Source organism: Carassius auratus, chromosome 31, assembly GCF_003368295.1.
Source record: "Carassius auratus strain Wakin chromosome 31, ASM336829v1, whole genome shotgun sequence".
Classification (NCBI taxonomy): Eukaryota; Metazoa; Chordata; class Actinopteri; order Cypriniformes; family Cyprinidae; genus Carassius; species Carassius auratus.
Window position 1 is genome coordinate 9,663,454 of NC_039273.1, and position 25,244 is coordinate 9,688,697.

A 25,244-nucleotide genomic window follows, 5' to 3' on the forward strand; every position below is an offset into this window, starting at 1 on the left:
TTTATTCCAAATGAACAGCTATCAGAGGCAAAATACTGTGTGCAACCATTTTTGTTCTCTTTGGGTGATAATATTAGCAAGCATGGCATTAGCATTTGAAGGCCTCTTTTCTAATGTCTCTCATTCATAACAGCATATTTCCACCTCATAAATATACGTTTCAAAATAACTTTCTAATCGAGATGCAGAAAAGTTCAAGACTTGATTATTGTAATGCACTTTTGGCTGGATGCCCCCAGAGTTCCATAAATAAGCTGTAAATTGTCCAAAATGCAGAGGCAGAGATCAACCAAATCCAGAAAATATGATCGAATCAGTCTAATATTCACACACAAACCCTCTTATTCTAAACAGAATACTTCTCTGTTTAGTCATAAAGTGAAATTCCCCATAGTCTGCTTTTAATCTGGAAGCTATTGTTTCTTCCGTATTACTTTTAAACATCCTTTCCTTGTTAGAAGAAGTATTAAAGGAATAGTTCACTCATAGATGAAAAATGTACTCCCCCTCAAGCCATTCAAGCAGTAGATGAGTTTGAAACCGATTTGGAGAAATTTAGCATTACTGTTGTACATCACTTGCTCACAAATGAATTTTCTGCATTGAATGGCTGCCGTCAGAATGAAAGCCAAACACCTGATAAAAAAAACATCACAATAATCCATAAGCAATCCAGTCCATCAATTAATGCATTGACTTAATAAAAATGTGTTTGTTAGAAACAATTAAATTGAATAAAAGACCCTTCCATTATGAATGTTTACCTAATAAAGTATCTTTAATGCATCAAAGGCATATAATATTAAACATTATAATTACACCGTTATACAGTGTATCATTTAAATGTAAAAAAAAAAAAAAAAGCATGTTCTTTTCAACATTTGTGTTTTTTTTTTTTTTTTTTTACTAGAAACTCCTAAACTGTATTAGTCGTACCCTAGCTCATTTCCCCGGATGTCCTTTAGAGTCTTCACCCTGCATGACTATTTATTTAATAATAATACTCGGCTAGAAGTCCAGGTTGAAACAGGAGGGTTTTACTGTGAAAAGTGGAAAAATAATCATGTCACCGGTGGGGTGCTTAATAAAGAGCGTAATAAAATTGCCTATTCACAAATCTGTCTTCTGTTTACATTCCGACTCCTGTTCATCTGTCCGCCAAGAGAAGACCCAGAATGCTGTTTGTGTGAAGAGACTCTGCAGGCACAATACTGAAGAACGGAGTTGGATTTGTTATTGTGTTGCTATGGTGACAGAAGGTCACCGCTGTGCCTTTGTGCAGCCATACTGAGTAAAAGCTCAGGCATTTGTCCAATGAAGAATAGACTTCAGCTCTGGTGATGAAGCACACAGAAATACTGAATTGTATTGGTAATGTTTTACCATCCAACTGATTGGTGAATGAAGCTTTCAAGCTTCAAGAAGGATGCAAAATCACTAGAAAAGGGTCATACATTGGTTCATATGATTCATGCACATCCCAATTCTTCTGAAGCCATATGAACTTTGTATGGTGTGAGAAACAAATATAAAAATATATAATATTTTATAACAAAAAATATAGTCATTACTGATTTACCTTCATATCCAAACCAAAGACTGTTCTAGTGGCTCTTTCAAACATTTGCAAAAAAAACAACAAAAACAAACAATGATACAGATGCACCATAACATACTATAAAAGTGGCCTATTTGACTTGTGTACTACATTTGAAATGCTCTAATTTCATACATAGCTTTGTGGAAAAATACAGGCTGAAACTGAAACACTACTTAATCAAATTCAACTCACTGAATCAATAATCCAATCGACCCTTTGCCGGGAGTTTGAGTGACAAGTAAACTGACCAATCACAATGCCACCAATCTCAAAATCTGCCTATTTTCCAACAAAGAAACCAGACAGGAGAGTAGATTAATGTCGGGGGACTTGAACTTGAAAACAGTATGTATTGACATCTTTCTGTGGTTGAAACAAGATACCTTCTGATGTTCATTCATGCTTATTTCATGCTATAACTAGTAAAGAGGAAGAGATGATTGGTTGAACTTAAACTACAGAGATCTGTCATGAGTCACAAACATTAAAGAGCCACAAAACGGTATTTATGGTTCAAATTTCTTAAAAAATTAACAAATTTGAAAGCTGATACTATGATACCTGCTCTGTTTTGTCTGCTGGTGCATTGTAAGTGTCCTCCTTGCTCCACAATGTATTTTTCACTGCATGAGAACATAATGTTTGGCAGGAGAGTACCATGACCTGTCAGACATAGCAACAGAAGGGAGGCGAGTCTTTGCAAAGGGACAGCTGCTGCACTGAAGGGAGAACATTGGTGAATAGTGACTTAAATTTGGGAGAACATTGGTGAATAGTGACTTAAATTTGGGAGAACATTGGTGAATAGTGACTTAAATTTGTTCTCTTGCTCATACAAAGGAATCGTGAGTCATTTGGACCATTTTATGATATTTTTACAGTACTTTTGCATCCTTTTTGGAGCTAAAAGGCTTCGGTCCCCATTCATTGTACTGTAATTGTATGGAAAAACTACCAATACAGTGTGTTTTGTGCTTCCTTGCAGAAAGAAAGCGATTTGGGAATAATAATAAAAAAGAGGCTGTCTAAATGACTGTATGACAGAATATTGATCACTGGGCACAGGATCACTTTAAACTTAAACGCACAGTCCAGACCACTTACTGGATCTTCTTACCAGAAATAGAGAAGAATGTCAAGACTGGGAACTGACGTACAGTTCAATAAATGTGCCTGAGATGTGGAGAGAGTGACGTTGATAACAATCAGCCATCTCTGAATGCAGCGTAAGACTCCTGGCCATGTGGATATGGCCATCTTTCCCTGTGGCCTGTAATCACACCAATCATTGATGTTTGGGTCTCACACAGATTCCCATCAGTGATATCCTGACCTCTGAGCGCTGAGAGAGAACACACTGAGACTGTATGAGTCAGCTTCAACCCACTGAGTTATCATTTATCAGGCGTATTGATCGTCACAGTACAGCACACGTTTGGGTATGTTTGTTTCAGATAAGGTGCAATGTTTAGTAAAGAGCTTTTCCCCCATCAGATTCCTGTTTTATCTCAGGGGTAATATAGCATTCCTCTGGGTTTATGGTCAGACTATGTCAGGTGAGAGAGCTGAAGTTAGAGAGAGAAAGAGAAAGAGAGAGAGAAAGAGACAGAGAGAGGGGTGTCTTCTGGCTGTCTAACACCTGTGCTCTGTAGTCCCTAATTCCATCCACTGTAACCGAAGGCAATGTTTGCATTTTTGCTGTTCAGTCAAGTGTGGTATGAAGCATCAGTATTTCATTCAGGTCAGGGTCCAGTTCTAAGTTATAAGAACAGATCTCTCAGGGATGGCCCGAACAAAATAAATAAATAAATAAAACACCAAAACATAGAAGTTGTGCTGTACAGGTTTTTTTAGAATTTGTAATTACATTGCACACATTTCTTTTGTAATTTAAAATATAACACTTTATAAATATATGTATAAATATAACATGCAAAACTAAGATAATTTAGAAATAAAACTTAAAACTAAGTATTTTTTTTACTTTGCTTGCACATGCAAATCTCACTATTCCAAAGTTCAAAATGACACAAATCACTTTAAAATACCATGAATGTGGTCCATATTACTCCTAGATTATTATTATTTTTTGAATATACACAATTATATACATTTTATATTTATACATTTTATAACAATAATATAAAAAGTAGTTCATATGATATAGAAACATTAAACATTTTCATATATCATATTTTTTATAATATTATATAGTATATTCGAAAACTGGTCACTGTGCATAACAACGAGAAGATTAATTGCTTGGAAAACAAATACCTCACCTCTTCTCAAAAAGCTGCATGTCTGTGGCACAAATGTATGATATGAATGAGCTGAAAATTATGCATAGGGTTAGGGTTTATTAAAATCCCTAACGATCAGTAAGAACTAGGAATATTGATGCTTGCCTTAACAAACAGCACTTAAAAAATGTACAGGCTTGATTGGACTCCAGAAGCAAGGTTGAGAAGTGTTGCTGGTATGATAGTTCTTTTCTCAAAATAACACACAATCCATTTAACAAAACCACAGCAAAGTGTTGCACAGCTTTTATTCCTCGGGAGAGGAAAAAAACGCATTTTGAGGTAAGCAGGTTTTATTTTATTATTTTTTAAATGGGGGGGGGGTATTGTGCAGAATTCAAGGAAACGTGCTAATTGTGCAATAGGCACAAAATGCGCTGTGTAGGTGCATGTGCATGGGGATTTAGAAGGCAGTGATCCTAAACCACCACATCCTCTGGATTTCTCTGTCATTCTGCCATGCATATGGTAAAACAAGTTTGTGCAGCCATGCATGGGTATTCTGTGAATTCAAGTGGCAAAGGCTGCAACTCTGGTTCAGATTGACTTTCTACACCACATATCTGTCACTTTGCTTGAATGTGAACAGGCAATTTTAATCTAGAGAATCCTGCTAGACCCCTTCATTAAAACCACTCCTCTTTTGTAATTCATTGAGTTGACAATGTTGGGAAACTGCCTAACTCAGTGAAAGCCCCCACAAGGCCTTGCTTATTAGACTGCAGTAAATTGCAGTAAACCTTTAAACTGACAGGAATACGGAGCTGTAGAGAACTGCAGGAAGCTTATGATACAGACATGCTTTGGGGGTCTTAACAATGTACCCCAGGAGGGGATATTTGCTGTCCTAATCCTAACTGAGAAAGACAACTAAATCTAAAAAAAAAAACTGAATGTCTTCCAACATAAAGGCGATGCATTGTATTAGTAGGCTCAGACTGAATCTGGATGAGGGCATGTATGCAATTTGATACACAGCACAGCTATAAAGCAATCTGCCCTTTTTGAAAAATTTCATACCTGCTCGCAGAACTGATGATATTTCAAGATTAAAAAAAATAAATAAAATTACATAAAGTTGCTTTAAACATTGGGGGGCGGAATTGTGGTAGCTGAAAACAAATTAGCCAAAATATTTCATAGACATGGAAGAGGACATGTGGAGCTTTCGCTAGAGTTCTTACTGGAAATATATTAGTGATTTGACTTGACGTTTTTACTGCTATGATGTGCATAAACCTAGTGGCAAAGTTTCAGTAATTGTTTAAGTTTCCACCTTACACACTTCTAAGACAGTCTGAAAGGTGGTGCTTCCATCTAGTGGTCAGTAGCCTGGGTGTGTGTGAATCCCTAAATCACTTACATTACAAGAGCCTTTGATTCCTCATTTGAATTAAAAACTATTCTGTCAAGAAGAAGCCATTAGAAATGATCAAGAATAACCCAAGACATGACATCATGATACAGACATTAACATTTTATTGTGTGAAACATGAACATTTTTTCATTCCATCGAGAGCTCTCAAGTCACAGTCTCCCATGATCATCTGCTCAACTTACATTTTACAAATGACATATACAACATCTTTTTTACTCTAGCACAGAAAACACTCATCCTCACACTCAATGTTAAGATCATCTTTATACTTTGTAGCATGTTCAAATTCAAGTTTGGGTTTGTTTTCCCTGCCACATATCATGTGGACTTTAAGGCAGAGCTCAATCACATAAGACTGAAATGAGGAAGGTTATGCGAGAAGAACACATGATTGTCTGAATATGGAGCAAAAGAATGGTAATGTAGGCCACCAGCACCACACCTCCAATGCAATAAACTATTAAATACACTCATTTTAATCTTGTTATCAAATTATAAACTTTAACCATACCAGATTTACATAAGCTAATCAAAGAATATCCTTTGGACTGGACGTCTCAGACATGTTTTTAATAGCTCTGGAGGGAATTTTCACAGTTGTAAATGCATATTTTCAGTAACAATGAAAGATTCAATATGAAAAGCATGTTTTAAAGGGAAGCATCATAAATAGAATCTGCATACAAAACAATGAGAGACATTTTATCACAATTCACATTGTCATCCTTACTGCTTTGATACTATAAACCCTGCATTTCAACCACCGTAATGCACTTGTGTACCCTAAATATACTGTAAACACTATTTCTACAAACATTTTGATCATGGTAGCCCACTTCATGCATTATATGTCTTTGAGAAGTCAGTATGTACCATGACTTTTCACTACAAACAGCAGATCACACATGAACTCACTTCTGTTGTCGGTTTACTCAGCTCTCAGGTTAACAATGATTTGAAGAATCGTCTGAAACCCAACGCAGTACGAAAAAAGCGGAGCAATTTCAATAGCACAAGACTTTCTTGATTGTTTTTCACCTTAACAAAGCCACACATTCAGTTTCTGACCTATAACCCTTATATTTTATAATCTACACATGATTCATGTCATCTTATCATCTTACTGCCTTATAAGTTCACACTTTAAATGACTGTACTGTCAGGTGAGTTCTTACACCTTTCCTTCAAAGGTCATATGTGTGCTAAGTGTGATATGACTTAAGTTTCTTTATTGCAATATTGAAACCAATAAAACAGCCAATACATTTTTAAAAAGGGTTGCAAAGGAAATTATGATCATTAATATAAAGGCCGTTTGCATGCATTTTGGTTGCATGTTCGTTCTAGTCACCAATTCAAAATCTATCTCACCATTCAAGATGCCATCTAGTTCTCCAATCTTTCTCTCGTGTTATTAAGGCCCAAAGAGCATTTGACCCCCATGTCTATCTGTGGTTACACCCTGCAGCGTTTTCTCTTGGGAGGTTCATTACTCACTGCACAAACACAAAGGCCAGCCAAACTCCAGCACTGTGCTTTACTGTTCATATGATCTCTGGCATCCATCAGGAAAAGATTGTAATGTTTCTGGGCACATGTAAAAGCATTTAGGCTAAATGCATTTCAAGATAAATGTATATAAGGCTTCCCTGCAGTCTTGGGTATTTCTCCAGGGTTGCTGGTGGGGGGGAAAAGGCGGTTTTGAAACAATTTTGGCACTTTTCTCACAGTCTACCATGTACTGACTATGACATTATTACAGCATACAAAAAAAAAATATTAAGGCAGCATGAAATGATCCCTGACTGACACACATCTCAGGTTCTATGCAGTAGTTAGTCATAAAAATCTTTTGTGCTTTTCAAAAGTGTCAGAAGGGGACTGGGCTCTATTTGAGCAGCTTTGATGATATTGCTTGTAAAAAAAAGTAGTTGATCAATTAAAAAAAAACTAAATTGTGAATTTATATAAATAACAGGCTAAATTAAAGTATGGATGACTCATAGTCACAAGATGCCCTCAAAGTGATTGTCACATATATGTAAAATTTACCAAGATTGACTTCTATGAATCTGAATCTGTTCATCATCCATTCAAGGAGGCTTCACATCATCATCAAACTTGATAAAATAAAAAAAAGTTCCTTTCTCATTAATGTTCTGATGCATAAGAGCATTTTTCCTTGACTGCCATTAGACCTACAGTAATCACACAATAATAATTAAAATTCACTGTTTCATAACCAACTACATAGTTTCATCATAATATTGTTTTTTAACTATAATTGGAAAGTCTTGTTTCTGAGTAAATATAGCCTATGTGTACTGTTATCCAATATCCTAAAAGCCAATTATTCGCGCACTGTAGTTGGCTTAAACAGGAAAAGGAATAAAACAAGAAAAGGAAATGGTCTCCTTACTGTAAATCAGAAGCCAAGGCTACTTCATTCGTTCATCTGAGCTCATACAGGTTCTCTCTTTATATCAGGAGAGTTTGTTCAAACATGTAACACCTACAATTATTAGCCCAATCCAATGCCTAGTGCATTTCACACAGACAACTGAATCTTTCTATTCAAGAATCGCATTGTCCAGTGGCAGCAGACCGGATTCATATAAGAAGGATACTAAAAGATCTCTTGCTCACCATCTCCATCATTCTTTCAAATGTCATCACCATTAATGTGCAAGAGTGAGAGAGATACGTAAGTGTATAAAAACACTCCTTACAAATAACAGCCACAATGTCATCTAATCCATACCCCATCTAGAGTAAAAACTTCAACTGTTCTTTCCTCACATTGTCTTGTACACTTATCATAAGAGCTCACTGCCCTGGAAGTGAATATCATGTCTCTAGACTGCAGGACACTGAAAACTGACTTTATGGCATTCACTGGACAGCAGAAAGAAAAACAATCAATCTGGGTGACTGACAAACCATCAGACGATATTCATGAAGTAAATGAGAACACTCCTACAAAGAACTGCTCAAGAGTCGAAAAGCTCTGTAGTACTATTAAAGACTCCACATCATGCAGTCACAGACAAACTGATCGGAAAACACTATGATACCAGGAATATACCCATCACAACCGGAAAAGCCTTTAAATAATGTTGCCACTTCAAAATCACTCACCATTATTGTACAGATAGTAAAACCCATTCAAATAGCTGATACAACGGACTTGAACGTGCCTGTAGGAAAGCGTTTCAGTTTTAACAAAAGGTAATTAATTTGTTACTGTATCTGTATAATAAAGTGATTCGCACATTAACAGCATTATTTATCAATGTATCAGGGCAGTCCAGAGTAGAAAATTTGCTCCTGACATCTTCACCTATGTGTTCTGTAAAGCCGCACTGCTCTGGACAACATACAGTACACACATTCAACACGAGTATTTTCTGAAGAAGCCTACTTGACATGTTTTTGATGAGTTTTCAGACACAATTGATACTTAATATACTTAAAAAGTATATTGTTCAATAAACATTTCCAGAAAGGTTTGGATTGAGACAGATTGTGGCTTTTGTGTTAGACATGGAGTCTCAAAAAAAGTCGTCACTTAAGGATGATCTATAGCACAAGGCTACCCGCTCTGATGTATTTGTGCTCTCTCTGCAGATTTCCATCTTCAGTTTAAATATGGTTAAAGTGAAGTGAAGTATGCTAATGTTAATCACGCCACAGTGCATGCAGGCCAGTGTATTTTGCCAGTAGTTTATAAATATGTGCATAATTACTGGCAATGCCTACAACATACCCTTCACCAAACCTAACAACAGAAAAAAAGAACGGAAGAAAACAGGCCACATAAACGACACATTTTCAGAATCGGAGACATTCAAAGAGCATGTAAACCTGGTCTCTGAAGTGATCTGTTGTTTAGAAGGCAGTGTAAACCAAAGCAGTGCATCAATCCCACTGCAAACATTTGTTTTTTCATAATCTAAAATAAAAAATATGGAAGCATACATATCGAATGTCTGGCAGCCAGCTATCACACAGTAAATATAATTCTCTTATTATGTTGTAATCATTTAGTAAAAAAAAAAAGGTTGGAAGCAGGAACTAAAATTTTTCTCCATGTTACACTCAAGTTCAACTGCATGTGTACCTATATTCAAAACATTGTTGCTCTTAGTAACACAAGTAAATATTAAAGGTAGCACAACAGAATAATGCACAGATCAAGGGTTTAAAACCAGTCATCTGATTGTAATGTACATCTTTTGAATGAAGGTGTGTGTGTGCAGCCTTACTGCACAGTTTGGTATAAGTAACCTCTCTTATAGGCACTCAGTGGATAAAACGTAGTGACCACAAACTTGCCATCAAACGTTCGGCCTGTCAGCAGTCTCTGGGCTTCTTTGGAGTCTCCAGCATTTGCATACTCCACAAAAACCTGCCAAGACAAGACGAATGAAGAATATTCAGAACTGGACGAAGTGTATAGCACATTACACTCTGAATCATTGTCTCTCTGTTCACTAGGAGTTGAAATTGACTCCTGCTGCGCTATTTGCTGCTTCTGGATCAACAGTATCATGGGAAAACAGATCATTTTTTGTGAGCTTCCAAACAGGATATTCATTTAATGTTCGGAAGCTCACAAAAATTCATTTCTAATTGAGTGGCATAATAAAAGAATAAGTCTTACTATTGCATTATCTTGTACATACATATAGTGTTGTCTAATTACAAAAAGAATGAACTGAGTTATGAGTTTATGTATTTGAATGTGTTAAAAAGACTCACTAGTTATCAGTCTGAATCAATTTAATGAATACTTCACAGAACGAACTCACTTAACTTGTCTGAATTGTTACCAAATTAACATCAGCCTCATTTACTGAACTGCAAGGGATTATTACTTTAATCATATCAACCTTTCAAATAAACCAGAAATTGTTATTATCCTGTGGAGTTCACATTCACTAGTGAAATTCCATTTTCCACACCTGTCCCTTGCCGGGATTCTCTTTTGGGATCAGTAAGGATACAACCGTGCCATACTTCTGACATTCTTCTTTCATGTCCTCTATTATATCTAAGAAAAACAAGAAATAAATGTGACTTTGAGATCTACTAAATAAACCTTACTGTAAAGAAAAAGTGAAGACAAAGACTCACCTTCATACTCATCCTCATTATACAGGTGGTTGTCGTCGATTACGTTTAGTAGTCTCAAGACAGGTGTAGGCAAAAGAACCAAATCTTCAATATGAGGGGCTGAAACCCAAAGCAGTTCCTCACTCACACAGTGTTACACCAAACTGGGCGATGCAGACAATGTTTAAGTCATACGAACCAAAGGGAATGCTGAAGAAAGGGTTGATTAATGCTGAGTCAGCTGTGCTTCTCAGTTGAGGGTCATTGTGAAGCATACTGGGAATGGAAAGACATATATTACTTGTTTTAGTCATGTCTAAAGAACAGAGTAGTACAGCGCTTAGATTACTTCCTACCTTTTGATCAGATCCCTCAAATGAAAAACAGGGATAGCCGGGTAAACCACAGCATTGCTTGAAAAGATATGGTCTACTATTGCAGAATTGTTGTCCTGTAGAGACACGACACAAGGCCAAAATTACATGAGGAACAGCTGACTCAGAGAAAATGTGGACGCAAATTGTTTTTACACTAAATAACGTTTAAGATTTAAGTTCGTATTCAGGAAAGCGTGCAGCTTCACAGCTGCTTGGGCATCAGCTGACCCTCCATTCCTGAGACTTCACAGTTTCTTTCAGTTTGATTCCTGAGAACATCTCCAGAAGAATGATTCCCAGACTCCACAGGTCCACAGCAGCTGTGCAGCCAGAGTCGCTCTCCAGACCTGCCTGGGCCAGTGAGTTCTGCAGCTCGGCTTCAGGTGCCCGGTATCCATCTGTCTGGATGTACTTCACATCCTGTAAAGAACAGACAAGAACCATTAGTCAGATGAGACTAGAAGCTCACTTCCAACCTATATCGGAATACTGAGGAATATTATTACTACACTACCATTTAAAAGTTTGAGGTCAGTCATTTCAACATTAAATGTAACTTTCTACTTTAAATAAATTATAACTTCTCAACTTTTAAAGGACTCCTTAAAAAATGTATCAGTTTCCACATAAACGTAAGCTTTCAACATGTTTTCTTGACTGCCAAATTAGCATATTATAATAATTCTTAAGGATCATGAGCCAATGAGAATTGGAGTAATGGACGGTGGAAATTCAGCTTTGACATCACACAATATATATTAAAAAAAAAATCACACATTTATTTTAAATTCAAAAATCACAATTTTGCTGTTTTACTGTATTTGATCAAATACATGAAGACTTGGCAAGCATAAAAGACAAAAAAAAAAAAAAAGATGCCGACCTCAAATTTTTGAACAGCAGGTTATGTTTGTGTATGTGAGTAAATTCAGACAGCAAATGATGGGGTGTCATATGAACTCCTCACCTGGTGTCCCTCTTTAAAGCTAAGGCCGAAATCAATGAGCTTAAAGCACTCGTCATCAGCGCTCCAGAGAATGTTGCGGGGCTTGAGGTCAGCGTGTACGTAACCTTCCCTGTGCAGGAAGCTAAGGGCCTCCAAAACATCACGGGCACAGTGCTGGATCAACCACATGGAATGCCCCTGATTACTCACCCTGACCAGCAATTCTGACACACTCACATCCAAAAGCTCCAATAAAAGGCAATGAGTGGCCACACCAAATGGGTTGTGATTGGTGAACATTCCATACAGCGTCACTAGAGAGACAACAGAAAACAACACCAGAAAGAGAGGAAATACAAACGTTACAATGCTGGAACAGCAGTTGGATCTCCAGGAATCATGATCATTATTGTAAATTGAGCAGCGGTTTTACATTTGAAATGCCAGTGTACATCTGAATTCTTTCTAGATTAAAATATTGACTTTTTGCATGATTTGAATACCAATGAAATGGCACACAGAGCTGTTTAAATCAGTGGTTCTCAACGCGTTTGACTACATGGTCCTCCTGATCCAACTGAATATTAAAAGGACCCAATATCTAAGCTGATTTGTATCTTTGGTACTGATGTTATGTTGTAATTAAAATAAACTCAACATGTTACATTATACATCTCTCTTTTTTTGTAAATACAAATAATTAGGATTATGCTAATGAAACAAAATTGAAATGTTTTATGTTATTGGGTCCCTAGGAACGCTTTCAGAGTGGTCCCTGGACCCCCCAGTTGAGAAGCACTGGTCTAAATCTATGTTTGTTAGCTTGTCTTGAGAACTGTATGGTTTACCTATATTTTTATGTCCCTGAATCTTCTCCAGCACAGAGCTTTCCTTGACGTACCCGTAATCTCCCCCCTGCGCGTCCACCTGAAACTCCTTGACTGCAGAGCTCGCCCGGCCGGAGTTCACCCGGTACACCGAGGCCGAGACGCCCTGCCCCAGACGAGCCTGCACGTTCCACATCTTTCCGTAAATCTCAAACACCACCGGGCTTGTCTTCTGATCCACGGCGTCTGCTGTCAGCGCCATCGCCGGTATGTTGACATTAGGATTGGACATTTTTGCATTGGAACCAGAACTACAAGCCATGAGTAATATCAGTAATAATCGGAGTTAAATACTATCAGGTTTATAATAAGTAGTGTATGCTCCATTAGTTGCCCTTTGCACAAACTTTTTTGCTAAACTGATCTTTGCATAGTGCTTTCCTGCAAACCAAAGTTTACAGCTAACTACCAACTGCTGACGAACATGGATTCAGATGCCATATTTTAACGCAAACGCACGAATTGGTGCGAAGTGCCACACCATAGTCGGATCTTAAAGATCCGAAAAGCCGAGATGGCGCCTCAAAGACACCGCGGATCTATGAAAACCAGTTTGGGACCGAGCTGACAAATTCCTGCCACTGTTTTGGTGGCCATTATACCGGAAATGACGTTATTGTAATTAAAAGTCACCAAAAACTTTTAAAAGTCAGAAAACACCTACACTGAAGCAAATATGATTCTAATCTGTAAATTAATCAGTATTTTTAATTAATTAAATATTCCTTAAAAACGATTTCATTATTATTTGGATTATTATTACATTTGGCTACATTTAAAACTCCGACAGTAATAAAACTAGGTTATTCATCCCAGGTATTGGGCAATTTTTTGAATAGACTAAATTAATAAAGTATGGAACAACAACAACAACAAAAAATTCTGTTGCGCTTTTTATTTATTGTCTAGCAAGTCCCGCGCTTCACCTCAAATCTGTTGGCTATGAGTATATGAATGACAGCTCGTCTGTCTATTCATGGACTGAATTGAGGCAGTTAGACCCGCCCATTCGTCCGAAGGAGGTGGGGTTTGCCGGAACATGGGTGTGGAAAAGTAGCACGGTTTTGGTGTTTCCGTGTGTACTTGGCCACGTCAGTCTGACGGATGTCGGAGGAGGATCCCGGGCGGCGAAGGCGGCGCTCTCAGGAGATGTTACCGTGTCTTTAGTCCCACAGAAGTGAGAGGGAAGTATTAAGTGTTCAGCAGCTTCTCGAAAGGTAAGAATATTATGATGTTGTTAATTTTACCATCATAAAACATTTCTTAAGGCTTGGTTCAGCAGAGAGCTGTACTGTTGTCAAAAAGGCGGTCTATCGACTTGAGTTTGTGGGCAAATATGGGCTAGATGTGGATAATTATTACAGGCGTTATATGCTACAGTCTGTGTGTTTCTTTTTATGAATGGCTATGACAAAAATTGATACCTTGATTTTAATAAACCAGAAGTTTACATTAAGTGTTGTTGAACAATAATCACAAGATGTATTGAATAAGACAGTTGGAATTTATGAGCAGGTGATCTTTAATCAGGAGTGTCAGACTTTTATCAAACTTGATTACTGTTCATTTATCAAACTTGATTACTGTTCAGTTGGCTTTCAGATGGCCAGTAATGGTCTATGTTGTGCTCCAGCCAATCAAAAATGCTGATCTTTGATTAAAGGTAAACACCTGACCTTAGACTTAGTCTACCTCAAGTTTATTTGACTAAGTGCGTACACAGAGTAGTTATCAGTTTATGGGTGGGATAAGACGGGTAGATCTGCCAGGAGTTTGTAATGCTCTTAGATAGTCAGTGTCACTTTGTTTCCACCTCTGTTCCATTACTGACAGATTCAGATCTACACGAGAGACCATGGACACCAGCAAACTGGCTCAGAGACTCAATGAAGCCGGGCAGAATCATCTCCTCCAGTTTTGGGACCAGCTAAGGCCTGAGGAACAAGATGAGATGATTGTTGACTTGGAGAGTCTGGACTTCATGGAGATCAATAACTTCTTTAAAACTGCCATGAAGACATCTGGGCAGACCTCGCAGGAGAAGGTGGACACCAGGATGGAGCCGGTGCCCCGAGAAGTTTTGGGAAGTGTAACCCGCGATCGTGAATGTCTCAAAGAATGGGAAGAAGAGGGTGAGCTAAGATATTGTTTTACAGGACTCCATCTCACACAGTATTTTGCTTTCCCGAAAAGAAACCACCTAAGGTTCTTTTGTAAGTGGGTTTAAGTGGGTGGTTTTACAATAAAACCATTACAATTACAATTGTTTTCGGTGGGTTTCTCATCCTGGCCAAGTTGGAGTTTAGCTGGTCAGCAAGTTGGTTTCCCAGTCTGACCAAGTGGACAGGCGGAGACATTTATACACAAAGCCATTTTAAACAACTGCAAAAGCATAACAGATTATGTTTCACTTAATAATATAATCCAAATGTGAAAGTGTTGTGATGTGATAATGTTGCTAAGAAATATTGCACAACAAAACACAATGAGTGATGCAATGTGGTCTTCTCCACCTAAATGGCCTGCCGAGAACCATCCTTAGACAAATCATGACCCCCAAGAGATAAGAAATCAACAACTCAGGATTTCTGTCCAGGGTCCGTCTAAAGCCACTATTTTATAAAATAGGTTTCAGATTTGATTAAACATTGTTTTGTCCCAGTACTCCATTTTGGGCAAGGATGCTTCCAAACAGACTGAAAACATCTGGTTCTGGTTAGGTATGACGTATGAAGTCATGCTGAGCTCATTCAAGCATCACATCATCTTTAAACAGACTATATGACTATGATACCCAATGATTTTTGTGTCATCTTTGTTCCTTTCATTTTTCAAAATACTTTAAGATTTTTTTTTATACTTTTTTAATTCACATACAAGTCATGTTTTAGCATATTCAAGGCTGTGCGTGGGTGATGTAACATCAAGCATAACAGTAATTTATGTTAGATAAAGCAGGCCTCATAAAAGTTCATGATATTTGCCATTGTTATCTGCAGATAATTAAACACAAACTGTTGCTTAAGTATCCAGACAATTTATACCCACAGCATCCATGTCTTTTCTCTGCATTGCTGAGTAAGTTACATTTGTATAGCATATTTCACATTAAGGATTCATGTAATGGGAGCAGTGACCTATGACTGAATTGTATGATATAGTTATAGTATTAACACTTGTTTGCTAAAGTGACCTAACCTCCCATCATTCTACATAGGCCTGCGTTGTATATCAGAGAACAAAGTGGCAGTTCTTCTGTTGGCTGGAGGTCAAGGGACACGGCTGGGTGTATCATATCCAAAAGGCATGTATGATGTGGGCCTCCCCTCTCGCAAAACCCTCTTTCAGATCCAAGCGGAACGCATCAGAAAACTGGAACAGCTTGCTGAAAAACAGCACACAAGGAAGTGCTGTATCCCATGGTAAGATGATCAGTAAGCATAATTTTATTATATTCTATTACAGTGTACTTGCATTGGAATTCCCAAGGAAGTAGTCAATGATTGATGTCAATGATTGATGAATTTAATTACTTTGATTACCAGACTGGTTTTGATCTTGAGGAAGTTTCTTCCCTCTTACCATAAAACATGTGACCTTGTTACATGGTTTAGTCAGTGTGTAATCAGGTTGGCATAACACCAGCATGTCGTCCTCCTGCGCAGCTAGGTCCGAACTCTAGAGAAAAATTTTTTAGAGTCAATCTCTGCCCAGTAGAATTGACCTCTGATACATGACATACAGTATGATGCCCTAATGATCAGCTCTAATCTTAGCTTATTATTTAAAGAAAGCTGATAATTCTTTATATGACTGCATGAACGACATTGTCATATGACAATATACTTTATGGAACACCATAATGTCACCATCATTTTAGCATCTAAAGTTTACTGTGTCCAAAAAAATAAAACATGCTAATATCATCATAATTTTTTTTTCCCTTTTTTTATTTTTTATAAGTAATTATAAATTGTGTTTTAGAATAAATAATGCAATAAGTTGAACAAAAGTGACAGCATTTATTTGAAACATAATTTAACTGTTCTTTTGAACTTTGTATTCATAAAAGCATCCTAAAAATGATGTATCGCGATTTCCACGAAAATATAAAGCAGTACAATTGTTTTAAACTGTGATAAGAAATGACTCTTGAGCACCAACTCAGCATATTAAAAATGATTTCTAACGGTAATCATGTGACACTGAAGACTGTAGTAGTGGCTGCTGAAAATTCAGCTTTGCAATCACAGGAATAAATTACATTTTTAAATATTAAAATAATCAAATAAACGCAGCCTTGGTGAGCAAGACTCCTTACAAAAACAATAGACTTTTTTTAGACAGTAGTGTACATTAAGCTAAGATTCTGTCAATGACATGATCGATGTTTTGATTGATCAGGTACATTATGACAAGTGGCAGAACAATGGACATGACCAAAGAGTTCTTCATACGACACAAATACTTCGGCCTGAAGGAAGAGAATGTGTTTTTCTTTCAGCAAGGCATGCTTCCCGCTGTGGACTTTAATGGGAAAATTATTCTAGAGGGCAAAGGCAAACTGGCCATGGCACCAGGTCAGTTTTTTTTTTTAAGCAAGGTTTGTATCTCTAGTTCAAGGCTCTTAAACTCAATTGCTGGAGGGCCGAAGCACTGCAGACTTTTGATCCAACCCTGCTCCAAAACACAGATCATTTGGTTTTCTAAATAAGCCTGAAGGACTTGATAAACTGGATCAGGTGTGTTTAATTAGGGTTGGAAATAAATCAAGATTGACACCCCTGATCTGACAACTTAATGAAATCTTAATGAAATCTTAATGAAAACTAAACATTTAAAGCCTCTTCAAATAATCTGACCTTACTTTACTCGTTAATCAAAAAAGAAAAACCCATTAGAAATTCCACCACGAAACTCCAGGTTGGGTTCATAGTTTGCGAACAACGTGATACCATGACTGAAAAGCTTGCTGAGATTCATAATTATAATACTCGAGTGAATATTCAGCACTTGTATGTTTTCTATTAATATTCGTATTCAGATGGAAACGGGGGCCTGTACAGAGCTCTGGGGACACAGAACATTGTGAAGGACATGGAGACGAGAGGAATCTCCTACGTCCACGTCTACTGTGTAGACAACATTCTTGTGAAAGTGGCTGACCCTGCTTTCATTGGTTTCTGTACACTGAAAGGAGCTGATTGTGGTGCAAAGGTCAGTCCTTAACATACCCAGCCCTGTCCTTGCAGGTATTTCCTCTCTTATACATAATGCAAAAATCTTTAAGCAAATACAGTTCTATTACGAATTTGTTCATAAATCCACAAGCTAAACGGTTTATCATCATTAAAGCTGTGCACAGCTGATCAATTATCATTATTTTTTTAATCTGTATTTGTGGTCAATACCCTGACCTGAATTAACTGTGTAATTAAAGGAATAGTTCATCTAAAAATCTAAATTAATAAAAATCATTAATAACTCACCCTCATGTTGTTCCAAACCCATAAGACCTCTGTTCATCTTCGGAACACAGTTTAAGATATTTTAGATTTAGTCTGAGAGCTCTCAGTCCCTCCAATGAAACTGTGTGCACGGTATACTGTCCATGTCCAGAAAGGTAAGAGAAACATCATCAAATAGTACATGTGACATCAGAGGGTCGGTTAGAATTTTTTGAAGCATCGAAAAAAAAAAATTTGGTCCAAAAATAGCAAAAACTACGACTTTATTCAGCATTGTCTTCTCCGTGTCTGTTGTGATACAGTTCAAAACAAGGCAGTTTGTCATATCCGGTTCGCGAACGAATAATTCGATGTAACCGGATCTTTTTGGACCAGTTCACCAAATCGAACTGAATCGTTATAAATGGTTCGCTTATCCAATACACATTAATCTACAAATAACTTAAGCTGTTAACTTTTTTAATGTGGCTCACACTCCCTTTGAGTTCAAACAAACCAATATCCCGGAGTAATTTTGGGAATAAGAGGTTAAAGAAGAAGTGATACCTCAGTAATTGCATATGGTAATGATCAACATTATAATCTAATGTATACCATCCAAACACATCCTTGTTGCTGGTATTTGACAAAGCTGTGGTGCTTAGTACGGTAAATACTAACACAAATGTTGCTTTTTTTGGTGTATCCACACTGGGGCTGGGCGATATGACAATATTATTGTATATCGACATTTCTTGTAAGTATCGCAATGTCGATGTCAACAGTCAGGTAACAGTCAAATATTGACATTATCAAGAAAAAAAAAATCCAATATTGCATGCAAGAATGAAATAATTTAGAAGAAGGGTTGGGAAAGGAAAAGTTAATTTACTCAAACAGTACACTGACTGAACTGCTGTGAAGAGAACCGAAGATTAACACCGAGCCGAGCCAGATAACGAACAAAAGACTGACTCGTTCATGAGTCAAGAACCGGTTGCATCAATTTCGGATCACAAGTAGTTCTTTCGGACAGTTCAATTCAATAAACCGGTTGAAGAAAACGGTTCGCCGGTTCTTTTGCGCTCAACGTAATGGCGTCATTGGCGATGATTGCCCTTGAGTCAAGCCTTCGGTTTACCTGCGCTAATAACACTAGCTCAGAATCAGTTCAGAATCAATCCCCAAAAGAATCTGTTCGTTTCAGATGCTCTGTGTGTCAGTCTGCTTCACGCTGAATCACACATGCGCAGTATCATCAGCTCCTCGGTTCTCAAATCGGAAACGTCTGACAGAAACGGTTCTTGACTCATGAACGAGTCAAGACATGAGGGTGAGTTATTAATGACATAATTTAGATTTTTGGGTGAACTATCCCTTTAAGAAGTGCCTTGTCACATATTTCAAACAAAACTTATTTTGATAGTCCACTAGATGGAGCAGCTACAGTAGGTATATACAGGGATTTACACTATTGTTTGGGGTCATTTTTTTTTTAAAGCAATTGAGTGAAATTGTTTTTTAGCAAAGACTCATTAAATTAATCAAAATGGACAGTCACAACATATTACAGAAGATTTCTATATCCAATAAATGCTGTTCTCTTAAAATTTCTATTCATCAAAGAATCATCAAAGAAAAAAAAAATATTTTAACATTGATAATAAGGAATATTTCGTTGGCACCAAATTGGAATATTAGAAGCATTTCTGAAGGATCATTCTGAAGGATTTAGCCATTACAGGAATAAATTACATACACACATTATATATATATATATATATATATATATATATATATATATATATATATATATATATATATATATATATATATATATATATATATATATATATATATATATATATATATATTAGTTATTGTAATAGTATTTCACAATATTGCTGTTTTTACTCTATTTTTGATTAAATAAATAATAATAGTAATAAAACTCTTCTATAACTAGCCTGCTGATGTAGGATACCAATTAATTTAGCCTTCTTTCTCAGTGTAGCCTGCCTCACAGTTTTTGACACATTATAATGGTTATTATGATGCAGTGGAAACTATATTGCTAGGTTGAAGCTGCATTCCCATTTACATGATCAGGAATAAAGATGTTTATAGCAATACAGATGTCCGACGCAAAATGCTAAATCTGTATCTGTGACTATTATTATGATAAGGTTCACATTAGGTGTGTTCCTGTGAAACTCTGAAAGTGAGTGAAACTTAACAGGTTTTTCTTGTGTGACCGGTTAGTGACGTAATGACTGTAGTATTTCAAGGAATCTGGAAGTGCTCGTTTCATTGACAAATATTTCGGATTCAGAATCTTTCTCTCTGCTCTTAACAGGATTTTTTTTTTTTTTTATGATTAGTTGTTGTTGTTTCGAACAATTGGAAGTGAGGTATTGATTTTGTAATTCACAGTATGAAAACAAAAAGCCTTAAATGCATAAAACTGAATCATTAGCATACAATATGTGATTAATGAAAGTATTAGCATGTGATATTTAGTTCAGACATGAATACTAAACAGCTGGTTTTAAATCCTGAGCTCTCAGAAGCTGCTAGCAGTTAAACAGTTCCTGTGTGACAGGGGCATGATAGTAAGAACATTTAGACCCACCCCTCATAACTTCTGAAGCATGCATTTAAAGTGGTTTTAGCTCGAAGCCTCCCCCCAGTGCTGACCCGTCATCAACCGAGAAGCCCATTCCTCAGTCCCATTCAAACACTGCAGCTTGTTTAGTACTTACACAAAAAATGATTTGAATTAATCTGTACTGGTAGATTTGTCTTTCATCGTAAATTCCTTTAAATGTTAAAAATAAATTTTAGTTTCGTATTGGACATACTAGATAAACTCGTAGACTTTTATTGGTTGGTGACCCAGAAAACGTTTACATACACAGAAATTTCTTTAAAAAGTAAATTTAAACTACTTTGTTTTTTATTAATTTATTTATGGTTATTGTATTTTGTATTTTGTTCTACTATATTTTTCTATTATATAATCTTTGCCATGAAATAGCCTGTGATGCTGATATGGCAATAAACTTCAATTAAACTGAAACTGGGTTTAGTACTTTACGTTATGACAAATTTTCTGCTGACATGATACAATCTTTATGACAACTGATAAACGTGTACTAAATCAAATGTAATCATTAACAAAAATTTCCAGGGTTTGTTACGATAAATTGTTCATTTATAAATATATATATATATATATATATATATATATATATATATATATATATATATATATATATATATATATATATATATATATATATATATATATAGCTACAGATTACTTGAAGCACAAAATGATCTAAATAGCAGTGATCTAAAAAGGGATCTAAAATAAAGGGTGGCAGGTATTGCATGTGCAGGAAAGTACTGAATACTGACAAAAATGAAATGCATTCACGTTGTCCAAACATTAATCTACTGATTCTGGCAGGTTGTGGAGAAGACCAATCCAACAGAGGCAGTGGGCGTGGTCTCTAAGGTGGACGGCCGTTATCAAGTAGTGGAGTACAGCGAGATTACTCTGGAAACAGCAGAGAAGCGAAGTGCGGATGGACGACTTCTGTTCAATGCCGGCAACATAGCCAATCACTTCTTCACCCTCACATTCCTCAAAGAGATCGTGAGGTTAGTCAGTCCTCAGAGAGTGCTTCATGTATTGTATGAGTCAGCTGTCAGAGTAATTTTCACCAAATATTTTTAATTAATTTTTGGCAAAGTATGTAGGTTCATTTTTGATTACTCATCCATGAATCACAGCTTTAGGAGCTATTTGATTATATGTTGTCGCTAGGCAATGACCTTTGTAATATAACACAGTACAGCTATTTTTATGAGCTTTTTCTAATAAGGTTAGCCTTCTTGTAAATACTAGACAGGATGGAGCTGACTTTAATGTGCACTGAGAATGAGGTAAAGTCAGAAGAGGAACATCTGCAGCTTTTAAATGTCTGGTATTTTAAACACAGATGACTTTGCCAGACGTGTTCTCTTATTGTCATTTAACTGAAAGAACATGCTTCACTTTTCTCTCCGTTACTGTCTGCCTGTCCATCGCTCTGTCTTTTATACCTCTATATCTCACTTTTAGTATTCACGAGCCTCAGTTGCAACACCATGTGGCACAGAAGAAAATTCCCTACGTGAACACCAAAGGACAGATGATCAAGCCTGACAAACCCAATGGGATTAAGATGGAAAAATTTGTCTTCGACATATTCCAGTTTGCCAAGTTAGTGTCAGGAATTACGTTTTAATTTTCTTCTTTTATTTTAATTGGATTGTAATGAAACTTTTCAATTGTAACTGTTATTAGAAAATCGTATACTCTGGTGTTTTTTTTGCATTTCTTTTAAACTTTTCTTTGGCAGAAGTATTGCTTTAGGCTTGTTCAATAAGTTATTGAAACTTTTTTTGTGTCTATGGCAGAAAGTTTGTGGTATATGAAGTTCTGAGAGAAGACGAGTTTTCTCCGTTGAAAAATGCAGACAGTCAGGATGGGAAGGACAACCCCACTACGGCCCGTCAAGCTCTCATGTCCCTGCATCACCGCTGGATCTTAAATGCAGGAGGACATTTCGTTGATGAGAATGGAACACGTTTACCTGCTATACCCAGGTGAGACATGCACTCAAGAATTCTCAAGAATTCTCTCATTATTTACTCACCCTTGTGCTTTCCCAAACCTGTTTGGTATCATTCTTTCCATGGAATACACAATGAGAATTTTTAAAGAATTGTCACATAGCTATTGTCCGTATGAATATATGAATTATTTTTTTTCAGTTTATTTTTCATTTTGTTTTTTATAATGAATGTTCTTTTGCTTTAGTCGTTTTTTGATCTTGACAGTAATTCTGTCATTATGTGGAAAGGAGCTCTGTGAAAATGTCTCTTTAAACCCAATATGTTGCAACTCTTGCATCGTTGTACACATTTCCTTCCCACCCGTGTTCAGTTTCACTCCCCTTTATCTTCAGTTATAGTGTAACCACACTATATTTCCTGTGTAACATTTCTAGACCTGGACCAGCAGGGACAGTCACTCCTGAAGTCAGCCAGAAGTAACTATTCTCACTGTCGTATGTAGTGCATGGTGATGGGGCTTCGCTCTCTTAGTAGATTCGTGTAGCTGTTAAGAGTTCAGTGGGAGAAGGTGTCCGATCCCAGATGGCTGTGGTAAAGGTTGGCATCTTTTAACCAGCTCTGTCCCAAACAGCAGCTACTAATGGGCAGAATAATATGATGCATGATGGGAAATGGGCATCAGGCATGCTGAATGGAACATTGCCGCTCATCACTATAACAATTAATCTGGTTTAGGTGCTTATCAAATTTTCCTTTTGTTGCAAAATGACAGAAAATGGAACGATTTTGTATTGTTAATATATTTAAATTTATTCAAAATGTTTGCATGGTGCATAAATCGACTGAGGTGATCAGAATTGTATCTAATGGGTGAACGATTTGTAGTGGAATTGATTTATTTTGATTACTGAAGCGAAAATATCTCCCTTTTTTAATTTGTAAGTTTAAACTTAAGTCTTATTTTGAATTGATATTAAATCTAACATTGGCTTAAATCATTTCAAATCTTATAAGACATGATTAATGATTGATCTGGAAATGCAAAATGTATTCAAATCTATAACTCATTCTGGTGCTCTGCTTATCACAGCTTGAAGGATGGAACAGACCTGCCAATCAAATGTGAGATCTCTCCTCTTGTGTCGTATGGTGGTGAGGTGAGAGGCATAAAGTCATATTTTAATCTGAATATCAATCCCAGAGTATTTTTAATCTAATATATGGTTTAGGTGCAAGAACAAACAACAGACATTTTAGGCATGCTAGTTCCTGTTTCACAGAACTAATAGCCTCTGTGTTTCCAAGGGGTTGGAGCATCTGAATGGACAAGCTTTCCAGCCCACTCTGCTCATCGATGAGAACAGTGTCCACAAGCTTGTGAAGAACGGCCTGTGAACCTCCAGCCAGCTGCGGCATTGAAACCAGAATGAAGACTCTTTTATCTCTTTATCATTTTCATCTCACTTCCTGCCAGGGTGGAGGAAACCTTGAAATTCTTGTGCAATAAAATGAAGGAAGAAAGGGTGCCAGAAGGCCAATCATAATCAAATAATTTTATAATCAAACTATTTATTTTGGGAAGACTTATTTTTATATCAATGCGCAGTGCTTTTTTTTTCTAGAATTGGAACCTATGAATTTAACTGTTTAATTTATCTATGTCAAATGATGCACAGTGCTGTAGATTGCATGAATGGACACTGCTAAGATTTTAGGCATTCCTTCATTTGTTCCACTCTCTGAAAACGTAGACACATGTAGAACAAAGTTTGGTGGTCTTTATGGATGACTGTTTTTGACAGGTATGTCTTTCGTCAAGAAAAAGTGAGTGAGAATGTTTATCAGACTTTCCATCACAGGGTTTAAGGGAGAGATTCTGATTGGTTGGATTCTGTTGCTGCCATTTACAGTGTGCACTTCGAGACACCTTCTCTCTCTTTTACACGCTTTCTATCTCACTTTTCCGATTAGCCTTTGTATGCACCATTTATGTTTGTTTGTGCACATGCATTTATAAAATAATTTATCTGTATGAATGATTGATTTGTTTGTTTACCTTGATTTCTGTATACTATTCTCAGCAACCATTTATGGGAATTCCTTGACTTACATTTGCACAAGATGCATGGAAATCAGAGAATGATATTACATATAATTTGACAATTTACAGATTCACATTAAAGCAGAGACAAATGCTTCCTTGTTTCAAGCATATAATTAGCATAAACAGGCACCTTCTCAAAATTATTTTTAAATTTTGTATTTTATTTTTATTTTTCGGTTAAACTGAAAACATTTTCTCTGAATTCTTGGATTTGAGTTAACTTCTCTATTGGCAATGAAAATATCAGTTCCTGACACTTAATTTGGTTCTCCAAAAAAAAAAGAAAAAGCTGAATAGAGAAATGTTTTGAAAAATGTTAAAGTGTATCTGTTTACACTTATCACATGGTTGAATCTGGCCAGTGTTTGTCTCATTGCCATGATGAAAAATGGATAGAAATATGCCTTAAACTAAGTCCATCAATCCCGATCCCTGTATAAACGCCTCACAAAGCTTGGAAA

At 36.6% G+C, this 25,244-nt stretch overlaps 2 protein-coding genes across 4 annotated transcripts; one reads left to right on the forward strand and one right to left on the reverse strand.

Moving 5' to 3' along the window:
- Positions 1–5,359: 5,359 nt before the first annotated feature.
- On the reverse strand, positions 5,360–13,223 carry uhmk1 (U2AF homology motif (UHM) kinase 1). The gene is made up of 8 exons (XM_026213494.1): positions 12,568–13,223; positions 11,741–12,033; positions 11,002–11,193; positions 10,753–10,847; positions 10,596–10,672; positions 10,418–10,516; positions 10,246–10,334; positions 5,360–9,689 (listed from the first exon to the last, which is right to left on the reverse strand). Exons 1-8 carry the CDS (start codon positions 12,866–12,868, stop codon positions 9,543–9,545), a joined length of 1,293 nt encoding a protein of 430 aa, XP_026069279.1. The 5' UTR covers positions 12,869–13,223; the 3' UTR covers positions 5,360–9,542.
- A 446-nt stretch (positions 13,224–13,669) lies between these two features.
- Positions 13,670–24,711, forward strand: LOC113050493 (UDP-N-acetylhexosamine pyrophosphorylase-like). 3 transcript variants are annotated; one of them, XM_026213492.1, is made up of 11 exons: positions 13,671–13,823; positions 14,440–14,738; positions 15,824–16,028; positions 17,011–17,186; positions 17,651–17,823; positions 21,526–21,719; positions 22,183–22,323; positions 22,521–22,709; positions 23,114–23,155; positions 23,770–23,836; positions 23,985–24,711. In XM_026213492.1, the coding sequence occupies exons 2-11, from the start codon at positions 14,462–14,464 to the stop codon at positions 24,072–24,074; spliced, it is 1,554 nt and encodes a 517-aa protein (XP_026069277.1). In that variant the 5' UTR covers positions 13,671–13,823; positions 14,440–14,461; the 3' UTR covers positions 24,075–24,711. The 3 variants fall into 3 exon arrangements, 2 of the variants coding, with proteins under 2 accessions (XP_026069278.1, XP_026069277.1); XR_003276775.1 differs by lacking the exon at positions 23,985–24,711 and having other exon boundaries at positions 13,670–13,823; positions 23,114–23,276; XM_026213493.1 differs by lacking the exon at positions 23,114–23,155 and having other exon boundaries at positions 13,670–13,823.
- Positions 24,712–25,244: the final 533 nt, after the last annotated feature.

Excerpts from the sequence above, each read along its gene's own strand:
- uhmk1 (XM_026213494.1), bottom strand. The coding sequence starts at position 12,868 with ATGGCTTGTAGTTCTGGTTCCAATGCAAAAATGTCCAATCCTAATGTC. Across the intron at positions 11,194-11,740 it reads GCTTTAAAGAGGGACACCAG|GATGTGAAGTACATCCAGAC; the intron begins GTGAGGAGTTCA and ends TGTTCTTTACAG. Across the intron at positions 10,673-10,752 it reads TTGAGGGATCTGATCAAAAG|TATGCTTCACAATGACCCTC; the intron begins GTAGGAAGTAAT and ends TTCCATTCCCAG.
- LOC113050493 (XM_026213492.1), top strand. The coding sequence starts at position 14,462 with ATGGACACCAGCAAACTGGCTCAGAGACTCAATGAAGCCGGGCAGAAT. Across the intron at positions 14,739-15,823 it reads CAAAGAATGGGAAGAAGAGG|GCCTGCGTTGTATATCAGAG; the intron begins GTGAGCTAAGAT and ends CATTCTACATAG. Across the intron at positions 21,720-22,182 it reads TTCCTCAAAGAGATCGTGAG|TATTCACGAGCCTCAGTTGC; the intron begins GTTAGTCAGTCC and ends TCTCACTTTTAG.